The sequence below is a fragment of the Schistocerca gregaria genome, chromosome 9, assembly GCF_023897955.1.
Source record: "Schistocerca gregaria isolate iqSchGreg1 chromosome 9, iqSchGreg1.2, whole genome shotgun sequence".
Lineage (NCBI taxonomy): Eukaryota > Metazoa > Arthropoda > Insecta > Orthoptera > Acrididae > Schistocerca > Schistocerca gregaria.
In genome coordinates, this window is record NC_064928.1 from 162,699,076 (window position 1) to 162,713,480 (window position 14,405).

General features: G+C 38.1%; 1 protein-coding gene across 3 annotated transcripts in view; it reads left to right on the plus strand.

The window, feature by feature from the left end:
- Positions 1 to 14,405, plus strand: part of LOC126291983 (zinc finger protein 501-like) — a 128,138-nt gene that overhangs the window by 38,258 nt on the left and 75,475 nt on the right. For all 3 annotated transcript variants that reach the window (XM_049985742.1, XM_049985740.1, XM_049985741.1), the window contains exon 5: positions 874 to 942. In XM_049985742.1, the coding sequence (XP_049841699.1) occupies positions 874 to 942 (69 nt within the window). The remainder of the gene's footprint in view (positions 1 to 873; positions 943 to 14,405) is intronic.

The window sequence follows — 14,405 nt, forward strand, 5'->3', positions numbered from 1 at the left end:
GACGCCCAAGTTGCCTTCTGTGCAATTGCCACTCTGGCTCTATCTGGAAGGTTCCAGATGATGCCATTGCCTCTATATAAGCAGAACAACATGCCAGACCGAATAGTCAGTGATTTGAAATCCTCATGACCATAGTGGAGACAGCTAGCAAAATGTCTAGTATTTTATTCAAAGTAATACAGCTTGAAAACTGAGAAGGTTGTATTGATGTATGTTATTTGTAAAAATACTCTCAGATTGCACATAATATGTGTACATACTCTGCAAACCACTGTGAAATGCACAGCATAGGGTAATTGTAGCGAGTTGTCATAAATATAACCCACATGATGCTGAAATAATCCATATCAGTGTATTGTCATCATAAACAGTGTCATAAAAGGCACTTTTCTTTGATATGTGTTACCTGTTCTACCCAATAAGTTAACAGATGTAACTTAAAAATGAGTGCATGTTTTTCATTCTCTGTCTATTAGGTCTAAGTAATTCATGCTTTTGGCTGAGAATCAAAAGAGACAAAAATATACGCACATTCAAAGTCCTCAGAAAAACTGAAATGGCCAACACCACAATCTTTGCAACTTCATGTCACCCAAACATTCACAAACAGCAGAGTCTGCAGTGTGAATGATTCTTTTCATCCCCTTTTGATCAGTTTATTTAATTTCAGGGCCTTCAGTTCACTTTGTTTCTATCCCTAGCAACTGGGTGAGTGATGGGTCTCGCAATAAGGGGGAAATTTAGGTTCAAATCTCGCTCTGGCACAGGTTTTAAATTGTGATGGTGTAATCATTTATATTCTGTAGACTGGTTTCATCTGTGCTGCTTGTACTCTGTGTTTCATCTGTACGTGACTCATTTCCTTTCCTTCAGGTGGGGGCTGACGCACGTGGTGTTCCGGACCGAGAGATTGAATACATATCTGTTAAAGAAGAAACTTCGGTAAGTACTAAAATTCATGTGTCTTTACATCCAAATATAATCTCTGAAATCCCCTGTGCACAACATGATGAAAGGTGTTTCATATGACTAATAACCACTCCTTTACACCTACACCTACATTTCCATCTGCAACTGCACTATGCAAACCACTGTGAAGTGCTTGGTGGAGAGAATGCCCTATTGTTGCAGTTATTAGGGCTACCTCGATTCCATTCAAATGTGAAGCACAGTAAGAATGATACCTTAGATGCCTCTGTGCACACTGTAATTACTTAAATTTCATCTTGGCAATCCATACAACTGCAATACAAAGGGGGTTGTAGTATATTCCTAGATTCACCTCTTAAAGTTGGTGCTTGAAACATATGAGACCTGTTCAAAAAATCCTGGAACTTTGTCCACAAAATTTTTCTACACTTACCTTTTACTTTTTGTGCATGGTTGCATTCAAAATACTCTCCTCCACAATTGATACACCACTTCCAATGGTGAAAACTGTCTTGGTATGCTTCTTTCTGGATCCCATGAAGTGCTGTCCATGAATTTTCCTTTATTTGGTCTGTCATTGCAAATCTTCTTTGTCATCACAAATCTTTGTCCTTTCAATGGGGTTTTCAACTTTGAAAATTAAAAAAAAAAAAAATGTCCACAGAGGTCAGGTCTGGAGAGTAAGAGAATGAGGCAGCTCAGTGATTTCATTTTTTGTGCAATAGTCATGTACCAACAGGGACGAATGTGCAGGTGCATTATCGTGATGCAAGAGCCATGAATTGTCTCACCATTCGCTTCTCTCAGGTGTCACAATGTGTTCCGAAAGTACCATTGATTAACAGTTTCTCCCTGTGGCATGAATTCATGATGAACTGATCCTTCAACATCAAATAAAACTATGAGCAAGGCTTTGATATTTGCAGTGACGTGATAAGCATATTTTGTTCTTAGAGAACCTTTTACAACCCATAGTGAAGAGTGAACTTTGGTCTCAACATCATAACCGTAGACCCATGTCTCGTCACCAGTTATAGTACTCTTGAGGAACATCTCATTCTTATTTGTGCACTTGAAAAGCTCTTCACTGTTTGCGAGGCGAAGCTCTTTCTGGTCTTGACTCATGAGCCACGGGATGATCTTGGTAGCAATACAATGCATTCCAAGATGCTGTGTCAGGATTTCATGACATGATCCAACTGAAATGTTATATTCTTCTGCACTACCACCTCTCGGACAGTCAGTCTTCGATTGGCACGCACAGTTTTGTTGACGTTCCTGATGTAAGCATCATTGACAGACGTCAAAGGGTGTCCTGGTTGAGGGTCATCTTTAACTCTGTCTGGCCATTTTTAAACCCTTTGAGGCATTCGTATCACCTAATATGGCTTAAGCACTCATCACCATAGGTTTACTGCATCGTTTGGTGTGGCTCTGTAACATTATTTTAGGGTTAGGGTGAGATGCACAAGTTTTTAGTGTCTCTTTGAAGGCTGACCGCATTTCCTCAGTATCCTGTCAATGAACTGATATCTGCTACGTGATTTATGTCTGAGACTATGTAGTCATTCCATTTCATATTCCTACAAGTTGTTACACCCAGGTACTTCTATGAGCTGATAGACTCCAGTTGTGACTTGTTGATACTGTAGTTACAGGTTATTGCATGTATCCATTCTGTGAAGTGCAAAATTATACATTTCTTAACATGCGGGGGAAATGACCACTTTTTCTACCTCTTTGAAATCTTTGCAAGATGAGACTAAATATTTGTGCAGCATTTTTTTCGGATTATAAATAACTGTTGTCTGTAACTAGTTTGTGGTTACTATTAATATTGTCTGCAAATAATTTAATGTACAACATGAATGGCAAGTGTCCTAACATGTGTGGAGTTATTTCTACATCTGTCAATGATTCTCCATCTGAGGTAGTGTGCTATGTTCTCCCAGATAGAAATCCTCAATGCAGTCAGTGGTTTTTATGATGTTACGTGAGAAAAGCAAGAGTTGGGGTACTATTTGGATCACAAATCACACACGTGAAAAGTAATTGGCCTGGATATACATCCCATTCTCATTCCTTTTTCAGAAGGTTCTAATGTGCCATATTGCAGGGTAGTGTGGAGCTGACTGACACATTTTGACCATGAATATTGTGCATGCACATTAGCATGTATTGGGGGGCAGAGAGACAAAGGGCAAAGGAGAGAACACCATTTCATATTCCTGTAGCAAAGGCATGTTGGAGTGTACAGCATCTTATTATCTGTATATTGCAAAACTAAATTGCAACAAAAGTGCAATTTTAGGTGACACCATCAGATACTATCTCAGAATACCATACTGCTTTGGTCGGAGAAGTTTGAAAACAGCGGTAATGTGTGCAATGTGAAGCACAGAGTTCTGAGACCAGTGTGCACACACAAAAACTTGTGGAGAGTTGGGGAAGCTTTTGTCTTTAGTGCCAGCAGTCTCACATTTTAGGGGAGAGTTGAAGAAGTTTATGGCAGATGTGTGAGGAGCTCAGATTTGATCCTTACAGATTGCTGAGAAACTTAACCCCAGAGTCAAAGAAGCACGAGCTAATTTATGATCAATGATCAATTTGGTAAGCGTAAAACCTGGTTTTGTGAATAATTTCTTCATGTCCAATGAAGCCCATTTCTTCCTTCTGGGCTTCATCAACAAACAGAGCACACATTACCTTCTGAGCTGCATTGAGTGATCTAGTGCAGTGGTTCAGACATGGCAAGACAGCAGTTCAAATTCCTTTCGAGCCACTCATGTTTAGATTTGTAGCTTCCCAAAAGTGAGTGAGATAATTCCTTTCTCTTATGTTTATAGAGCTGCACAAAAAGCTGTTGCTCTGTCCCAAAGTGATGCTTGGTGCGGATTTGGTGCTTTTGGGTTTGTAGACCTGTATTTCTTTTGAGGAGAAAGATGGCAAAACTATGACTTTTAATTCACAGTATTATGTCACTGCCACGGAAAACTTTATTCGACCTTGCTTACAACAGCTAGGCATTGACCGGAAGGTTCTTTGTTTGTGGGAAGAAGATGCAGTACACTGCACCACTCAAAACAGTAGGTTTGTTGTTGGCGGAATGTTTGGAAGTTTATCTCTCATTTTGGAAGTACCACTTGGCCTTTTTGGTCACCTGATATTACCATCCAAGATCTTTTCTTGTGGGGATTCTTGAAAGAATGCATGTTCCAGAGCTGTATAGTGAACATTGGAGAAGTAAAACAAGCCACTGCTGATAAAGTTGCAACTATTGATGGCAACCTACAGAGGCACATGTACTATAATTTCAGGATGTACTAACAGTAGTGCTTTGTTTAAATGGAGGCCACCTTTCAGACACACTTTAAAGAAATAAGCTGGTAAAATTTGGATAATAAGTGGCATATTTCAGATTATTTACAGACTGTTTCACTTTATCTTTCCTGTTTCCATTTCAAAATTTGTGAACATCTGAAATGTGTCAGACAGCTTGGCAGCAACCTGTATAATGGAGCTACAGGAATTATGCTTGAGACTACCTGCTTATGTCAGCCTTTTATCCAGTAAGGTGAAGCAAACAGCAGCAATAAATAAAATATACAAAATATACAAAAGTACTGTTGATTGATTTTTGGTTATTGATATATAACTTAACTTAGGAAAACAATAATTCTCTTAATTCTTTGCAGGGGAGCACATAACAGTACAGTCCATTGGAAAGGAAATATGTAAACCTGATTATTCAAAATTCCTGAGTTTTTATGTTGATCAAAATCTGAATTGAAAATCCCATGTTGTATACCATCTCAAATGCTTGATGACAACAATGTTTGATCGTGTGCAGTTGCTACTTTTATTTATGAAAGCATTAGAAAGTTAGTTTAGTTTGTATACTTTCAATCATTGATGTCACGTGAAATAATTTTCTGAGGTAATTCAACACACAAACACAATACAATACATTCATTTCATAGAGCTCTGTAAGGATTATATGTTGTTCCCTTTGTTAACTTCGTTGTTATTGTGAGGGAAGATTACTGTGAAATGACAAATTGTAGGCAGAATGCATACAGTGGTGCAAGAAGAGATATAAAAAATACTATTCTGAACATTGTGTCGTTTAATAATCACATAATAATGTTTAGTGCTGCTGTACAGACGTGAACAGAACTTTTATACAAGGTATATCTGAAAAGTTTGGTGAATGGTTTCAGAAAATAAAGAAAACAAAAATTACAAACAAAATTCCTTTACTATCCTTCAAAATTGTCACAGTTAACTACAGTGCACTTTTGAAATTGGTTGTAAATTTTGTGGAAACTGCCAGCAAACGCTTCTTGTGGAATCGCTCAAAGCACTGTGGTCACTTGCAACATCTTTGAAGAGTAAGCCCTTCAGGGCTAATATAAGTTGAGGAAATAAACAGAAGTCTGCTGGTGCCAAATCTGGAGAATAATGAGGGAGTAAAAGCACAGTTGTGCAAGAAAGTTGAGCGAGCAGACATTGCGGATGTCCGATAACATGTTGCTTTAGTGCTTAGAGTGATTCCACGAGAAGCATTTGTTGACAGTTTCCAACTGTAGGTGATATTTTATTTTTCTATATAAAATCTTGGGGCATATTTATTCAATAATTAAGGCAGCTGGAAGGATAGAATTATAGGGATGTAACAAGAAAACCAAAAACTTACTTAGAATTGATTTTTAATTGACATTTAATGTAAATAATACCGGGAATGTGAACATCACATTCCATATTATAAAACATTAAAAATCAGAATAAACATATTGATAAATTTTCTGAGTGTTGTACATCTTAAAGCAAGGTTCCATACACAATCACAGGGACACAGATACAAAATTACATGTGTAAACATTTGTGAGAAATTGAAGAATATGTAACGCACAACTTACGGCCTTTGAGATGGGAAAATAATGACCTGTGATGTTCCAGAGCAAAAAAAAAAAAAAAAAAAAAAAAAAAAAAAAAACACAAATTATGTCCAACGCAATAACTGCAGGTCCTGCAAAAATGTTCAGGAAGAGCTTAATGCAAATATTTGTGTTGCACTCGGCTGGAGGGTTGATGGTGATTACTTTGAAGGCCAGTAAAGTATTTTATATTCTGAACTTTTCAGGTGAATCTTGGATTTTATTTACTTTCTGTGAAGAGTTCGTCCAAAGGCTATTGCGGCATCTCTAAGAGTTATTTTCTTAAGTTATGTTTAAACAAAGATATGCTCACATCCATGCATTTGATATTGCTCTTTAGATAATTGAAGATTTTAGTACTTCTGCAGTTCACCGTGCTTTGTGCTACTGGCTAGTGCATGAGCTCATGCTGCAGGCTATATTATGCCTTGTGTTGTGGTCAAAATACACATGATATAATTCACAGAGGAGTTATAAACAACAAAACGCATATGAGTATTTTTATGAAGTTGTGATCATAGATTTGGTCATCTGGAAAGTCTGCAACAATATGTTCTTGGATGTCTACTGCAGATGATTCACACTGTTTTTTCTGCACTTTGAAAATTTTGCTCAAAATTGGCATGCTACTTGAGGAACTTAAACAAGAGCTGAAATACAAGGGGTGTTCAATAAGTAATGCAAGTCTTTTTTTTCTAAAAGCAGGTTGATTTTATTCATGATGCCAATACACAATATTATTCCCCACTCTTTTGACAACAAAACCCTGTCTTTCAACATAATGTCTGTTTGATGTCACGATCTTATGCCATCTTATTGGGAGGGCCTGTATGCCCACATGGTAACACTCTACTGGCCAACATCTGGCCATCATCCAGGTGCTGCTTTCCATGAAGTGCATCCTTAATTGGGCCAAACAAATGGAAGTCAGAATGTGTGAGATCCAGTATTTGGGGTATATGAGAAAGAGCGGTCCAGTGAATTTTTGTGAGACGTCCAGTTGTGGAGCAAGGTGATTGATTGTGATTTGTCAATCACCTTGAATGAGTGTGTTGGCAAGTAACGATCATTTCTTGGACTTAGTCTCTAGCTTCTCGTGCTGCCTATATATTTTACTTAGCATGATGTTACACTAAAATAACTTCTGGTGTAGATAAGGACTGGATGTTACAGCTAGATAACTGGTTGGTGGCACACAGCTGGTCTTTTCTGCCTGCTGTGCTCTAGTATTACAAGCATGGCAAAACCTGTAAATCTTTTTTGTGTTTATTGGGTGCTAAAAGGATATTATTATTTTAGAACCTCAATACAGGAGTCACAGCTGTGAATTGCCAACTGGCTCATGGGAGATCATACAGGATTACGCGACCTGGTTGCAGTGATGACCTCACCCAATCGTTCACTGTACTTTTGTTCACTGCCAGATCTTCCTAGACATTCTGCAAGTGCCTATAAATGTCTGTGATGTTCTGCTTTTCTGCCAAAAGAAACTCAATGAGAGCTCTCTGCTTGGAACACACCTCTGTTTCAGAATACATATAGTGCCGCCACCTATTGAAACTTCAAGACACTAAAGGAATGAAGCAGGAATATTCCACAACATAGTTTTTCAACTGAAGTTGGTGGAGAAATAAAATGTGTTGCATTACTTATTGAATGCCCTTTGTACGTCGGCATATTGCCACAATAAAGTGCCTATTGTAATCGGGCAAAATGTTTCATTTAATATGTGTGTGTCTAGGGACTATTTACTCATTTCTGTGTATAAACTTCATCACTGAAAGAGGGGCTGAAATAAGGAACCTATCAGATTGTGGTACTTTATTAGATGACCCACATATTACCAGAATAATTGTTTCTTGCATAGCTGTTATTTTTCCTGCAAATGGTGGCTGAAAATCACGATTGATGTATTAAATTTAAATTGTGAAAGCACGTTTACTCTATATATCCTGCAACCAATTGATAAGCATTTACAACACCCTTTCCTAATTCCATTCTCTCTCATCTTGTATGCATATCTGTGTTGTAAAAGTAGACCACATTGAGGATTCGTAAGTGCAGATTATGTACCTGAAGACTCGAAATTTAATATCCTGTTTAAAAATATAAATGTTCAAGTTTACAGTATGTTTGTCTGTGGCTCTGAGTGACAACATAAATGCTGGTAAACGATGCATCAGTTAAGATGTCAACTGTGTAGAAATGTATTTCAGTCTAGACTGAGATGTAGGTGCCCTTGCACATATCAGTGTAAGTTTCTGCAAGTATTTAAGGAGTACATCTTCATCTAAATCCAAATCCATAATCTGCAGGGCATTGTAAAGCGCATGAGAGAAGGTGTTTCCCAATGTACCAATTATTAGGGCTCCTTCATGTATGAAGCATGAGAAGACTGATTGCTTAAATGACTCTGTGTGTGCTGCAATTAGTGTGACTGTGCCTTCACAGTACATGTGGGAGCGATACATAAATTGTAGTATATTCCTACAAAGTCGCTTGAGGTTGGTTCCTCATACTTCCTAAGTAGGCTTTAGTGCAATAGTTTATGTTGATATTCAAGCATTTGCCACATAATATCTTTCAGATTTCTGTGACCCTCTCTCATAGGTTGAATGAATCTCTGACTATATGTGGTAGTGTCCCTGCATACATTCCATATCTTGTTATAATCCTATTTGATACAGCTCCTACACACTTAACCAATACTGTAGTCTGTGTCACACAATTGTTTTGTTTGCAATATCCTTTGTAGACTGACTGCATTACTCTAGTATTCTACCAATGAACCACAGTTTGCCACGTACGTGGTTTACTTGTGAAGCAAGCCTGTATTATCTTTCCATTTCATATTCTGATAATTGTTACAGTTAAGTATTTGTGTGAGTTGACTGAGTTCAACTGTGATTTATTGGTATTGTTCTATTTCATATCCCTATAAACTGTTATAATGTGTGGAAATTGACTGACTCAGACTGTGACATATTGGAACTGTAGTCGTAGGATATTATATGTTTTTGGTTTATAAAGTGTACAGTTTTACTTTTATAAACATTTAAAAAAAGCTGGGAAACATTGCACTACTTTGTCATCTTATCAATGTCTGATTGAATATCACGCAGCTTTTCTAAGACAGTGCTTCATTATAATCATATTATCTGCAAAATGTCGAAGATTACTGATAATATTGTCTTCTTCTCCTTTTTTTGGTCATCAATCTTCTTACTGGTTTGACACAGCACACCACAAATTCCTCTCCTGTGCTAATATTTCCACCTCAGAGTAGCAATTGCACCATGCATCGTCAATTGTTTACTGGATGTATTCCAGTCTCTGTCTTCCTCTACAGTTTTTACCCTCTACAGCTCCCTCTAGTACCATGGAAGTTATCCCCTGATGCCTTAACAGATGTCCTGTCACCCTTTTCCTTCTTCTTGTCAGTGTTTTCCATATATTGCTTTCCTCACCAATTCTGCAGAGGCCCTCCTCATTCCTTACCTTATCAATCCACCTAATTTTCAACATTCTTTGTTGCACACCTCAAAGGCTTTGATTCTTGTCTGTTCTGGTTTTCCCACAGTCCATGTCTCACTACCATACAATGCTTTGCCCCAAATGTACATTCTATGAAATTTATTCCTGAAGTTAAGACCTATGTTTGATACTAGCAGACTGCTCTTGGCAAAGAATGTCTTTTTCACCCGTGCCAGTCTGGTTTTTATGTTCTCCTTGCTCCATCCATCATGAGATACTTTGCTGCCAAAGTAGCAGAGTTCTTGAACTTATCTCCTTCATAGTCCACAGTTCTTCTGTATATTACTCTTGTCAACAACTTGTATGCTTGAGCTGTTAAGTTGATTGTGCAATAATTCTCACACTTGTTGTCTTTTGCTATCTTCGGAATTGTGTGGCTGATGTTCTTCTGAAAGTATGATAGTATATTGCCAGTCTCATACATTCGGCTCTTCCTGTCTTTGGAATTGTGTGGATCATGTTCTCCTCAAAGTATGATGGTATATTGCCAGTCTCATACATTCGACACACCAGTGTGAATAGTCATTTCTTTGCCACTTTCCTGAATGATTTTAGAAATTCCAATGGAATGTTATCTATCCCTTCGGCCTTATTTGATCTTAAGCCTTCCAAAGCTCTTCTGAATTCTGATTCTAATACTGGATCCCCTATTTCACTGCAAGGGTCAATTTCACTGCACATGCGCACATCTGTGTTACATGCCTGTCACTAAGTTACGTCTTGTACTTCATACTGGATTCAGTGGTAGTAGTTGCCATTTTTGCCATATTGGGGAGAACAGTTATTGTTTGTTGAGAAAGATGGAAAGCAACTCATTGTCATACTTAAAGGCAAAGTTCAGCAAAAGGTAAATCTGAAGCAAAATCAATAAATAAATACAACAAATGAATACATACTTCTTCTATGCTCTCTGTGTATGTATTGATTTCGTTTATTACATATGTTTTATGCAACTATTGAAGGTTGCTGATGTCAAAGAAGATCCAGCTGACGTGACACTTTGAGCAAGCTGCAAAGTTGCACACATCATTGCAACAACTGGAACACTATTCTCAATGGGTCCCTTGGTGAAATCATGCCTGATCCCCGTCGTAGAGTGCTTAGCGCCAGGAGACATTAAGAAATTTGAAAGAGTTTGCTTCTCAAAGCAAACAGTGTCACATTGTATCCATGATATGGGACGGAGTGAGGTGGTGCAGTAGTAAGCACACTGGTTTCGCATTCAGGAGGATGACAAATCAAATCCTCTTCGACCATGCTGATTTAGGTTTTTCATGATTTGCCTAAATCGCTTCAGGCAAATGCCATAATGGTTCTTTTGTAGAGGCACGGCTGACTTCCTTTACGATCCTTCACTAACCTGATGGGACCGCTGACCTCACTGTTTGGTCTCCTCCCCCAAATCAGCCGACCAACCAGCCAACCAACTGTGATATGGGCATGGATTTGCAAAATCAACTGAAACAGAAGTGTCAGACAAAAAATCTATTAACAACAGATGGTGCATCACAAATGGTTGGGAGTCAGCAAGGTTTCGTGGCTTGCCTGAAGGAAAAAAAATCAAGAAAGAATTTCAGAAAGAGATATTGAGCACTCAGTGTCTTGTGTACCAGGAACCCCTTGATGCTGAAAGTGAGAAATGCACTGATGTCATGAAGGTCACAGTGAAATCTTTAAATTTTATAAGGCGCCACATTGTCGACCACTGCCATTTTAAATGCTTTTTACATGAGCTGGAAGCAGCTTATGGTGATATTCCAGATCACTGCACAGTACGGTGGGTTGGCAGAGGCAAAGTGCAATTTGGGAAGAAATTGCATTTTTATGGAAATGAAAGGAGAGAGGCAACTGTCAGTAACGAGACATGGATATCAGACCTGGCCTTCCTAACTAATATTATAAGACGTTTAAACAGCTTAAATACGTCACTTCACTTCAAGGAAAGGATCTATTAATTCTTGATATATGGGATAAAATTAATCCATTTGTGGATAACTTCATGTATTTGAAAGGCTACTTGGTGGTGAAAACTAAACTTTTTTGGAGTGTTTTTGATCCCTTCAATTGCCTGAATAAATAAGTCTTGATGGTTATCAACAAATTATTGTACAACCTCATCAAAGTTTTGAGGGGAGGTTTCGGGACATTTGATGCCTACAAAATTATTTTAAACTGCTTAGCACTCCATTTTCAGTTTTAGCAGAGACTGATACTGTTCCTTCAGAAATACAACTGGAACTAATAGATTTGCAAATCAGCGTACTGCTCAAGAACAGATATTACAGTACCACAGATTTGGTAAGATGGTGTCACGATTTTCCCGAATTACACAGGAATGCAGCTGCCATCATATCTATATGCGGTTGTGAACAACTGTTTCCTGTAATGAAGGGAGTATAAACTGAAGAAAAGTCCCAGCTGCATGACACAAAACTTAAAGAGCATTCTGTGTCTTGGGGCAGCTCGAGGACTCTCACACAATACTTCATTAATTGTGAATAAATGTAAAGATATCTCTCAAATTAAGTAAAATGTTTGTACATTTGGCTTATATCAATGTTTTTTGTTGATTATAATCAATCACCCTGTATAGCCTCGTATCCTGTCTCCTACTGAGCCAGTGTTTTGTGCTTGCCCAGCCCTGTCCCCCTATGACATTGTGCACAAGCTGTTCACTCACTCTTCTTTGTCGACTCCTGTTTCTTCTTCTATCACATCATCAGACATCCTCCAGTGTACTCTTTCCACCTATCTGCTCTCTCATTTGCATTTAACAGTGGAATTCCCACTAAACTCTTAATGTTATTGTCTTTCCTTTTATTTTCATCAAAAGTTGTTTTGACTTTCCTATATGCTGGATCTGTCCTTCCGGCAGTCATTTCTTTTTCGATGTCTTCACAGTTTTCATGCAGTCATTTTGCCTTAGCGTCCCTGCGCTTCCTTTTTATTTTGTTCCTAAGTGACTTACGTTTCTGTATTCCTGAATGTTGCTGAACATTTTTATACTGCCTTCTTCATCAGCTGAAGTATTTCATCTGTTATCCATGATTTCTTCACAGTTGTCTTCCTTGTACCTATGTTTTCCTTTCTGACTTCTGCAATTGCCCGCTTTCGCGATGTCCGTTCCTATTGTCTATTGGGTCAAAAATATACAACATGAACAGCAAGGGTCCCAGCACTTTTCCCCAGGGCACACTAGTAGTTACATCTGCATCCGTCAATGATCCTTCATCGAGCACAACATGCTGTATTCACTTTACAAAGAAAGCCCCAATCCTGTCATAAATGTCACTTGATACCCCCATATGATCAAACTTTGTTAATAGCCGTAGGTGTGGTACTGAGTCAAATGGTTTTCAGAAGTCAACAAGCACTGCATCTACTGGACTGCTTCAGTACCTGGCATTTAGGGTGTTATGAGAAAAGCTTGAGTACAGTTTTACTCCATCAATATTTCAAAGAAGCATTCTGTTTGGTTTGGAGGAGGCCATCCTGTGTGAGATACCTCACTACATTTGAACTAAGGATATATTCTAAGATTCTACAACAAATGGATGCAAGTGATATTGGGTCAGTTCTGCTATGCTTCTGGGAGACAAATGTGATCTGTGCTTTCTCCCAGCAACTGGACATGGTTGTTCATTTGAGGGGATAACTCAGTTGTAAATTGAGTGTAGAATCTGCCAGGGATTCCAACGGGTCCTGGAACTTTGTTCAGTTTGAGTGATTTCAGCCATTTCTCAGTGCCACTGTCACAATATATATTTCACATATTTGCAGTGGTACAAAAATTTGATTGAAACAACATTCCTTGTCTTTTTGTTACGGAAACAGAGTTAAGGATTTCTGCTTTTGCTTTACTACTTTCAGTTTCAGGTCTTGTCTTGTTTTGTCTGTGAGTGATGGGATACTAATTTTGGTGTAGTTAACACCTTTACAAACAACCAGAACTTCTTTGGGGCTTGTGGAAGATCTTTGGACAATATTATTTTAGTGCAGCCGCTGAAGACTTCACACATTGCTCTTTTGATAGTCATATGCATTTCATTCATCATCTCTCTATCTATAGTCCTCCACTTCATTTTACACCTATTGTGCAGAGTAGTGTCTGTCTCATTACAGTGACTGTGTACCACAGAGGGTCCCTCTCATCAAGAACTGTTCTACTAGGTACAAATCGATGAAGGTGGAGAGTAAACTATTCTTTTAAACTTGTACTACTGTTCTTGTGCATGTTCTTGTCAAGAGATAGTTTCTAATTCCTCATGAGATATGACACTACTGCCTTTTTATCTGGTTTGCTGAACATATGAATCTTTCTACTTGATTTTGTTGCTACAACTGCTTCATGGTCATTAAAAAAAAGTTTCAATGTGGCCATCTGCAAAAGAGCTAAGGTCTGTTTGTTCCCATTACATCCAATATATTTCCACCACGAGTGGACTTATGAGCTATTTGTTGCAGGTAGATTTCAGAGAAGACATTTAGTAATGTTTTGCAAGATGTCTTGTCACTCTTGTCTCTCACATAACTGTAATTATCCCAAGTGATTGTTGCATAATTAATGTATTCTCTGATGCTGATAGTGTAATTAATGAACATATGAGGATTCCTCCCAAGTCTTCAGTTACATCTGTGGTTGAGTGTGGTAGGTGATAAGATCGAGTTGTTAGTTTATTACCATCATTGATACTCATTCTCTCCAAAACAATGTCACATGCAGCTTCAGTTTCTACCTAGTTGCATTTGTGTTTCTTGTTTACTGTGACGAATACACCACTCTGTTTCCTATTAGCTGATCCTTCCAATTTTCCTTAAACACTTCACTGTGGCAATTTTGGGCATGAACCAACTTTATGTTCGTAGTATTATGTGCTCTCCACTACTTTTCATAAGCACTTCAAACTCTGTCATTTTGTTGCAAATACTTCGACAGTTATTCACTGAGATTTTAATAATCTTGCCTGTAGGTGACATTTCATTGGATCTTACAATGATACTTAC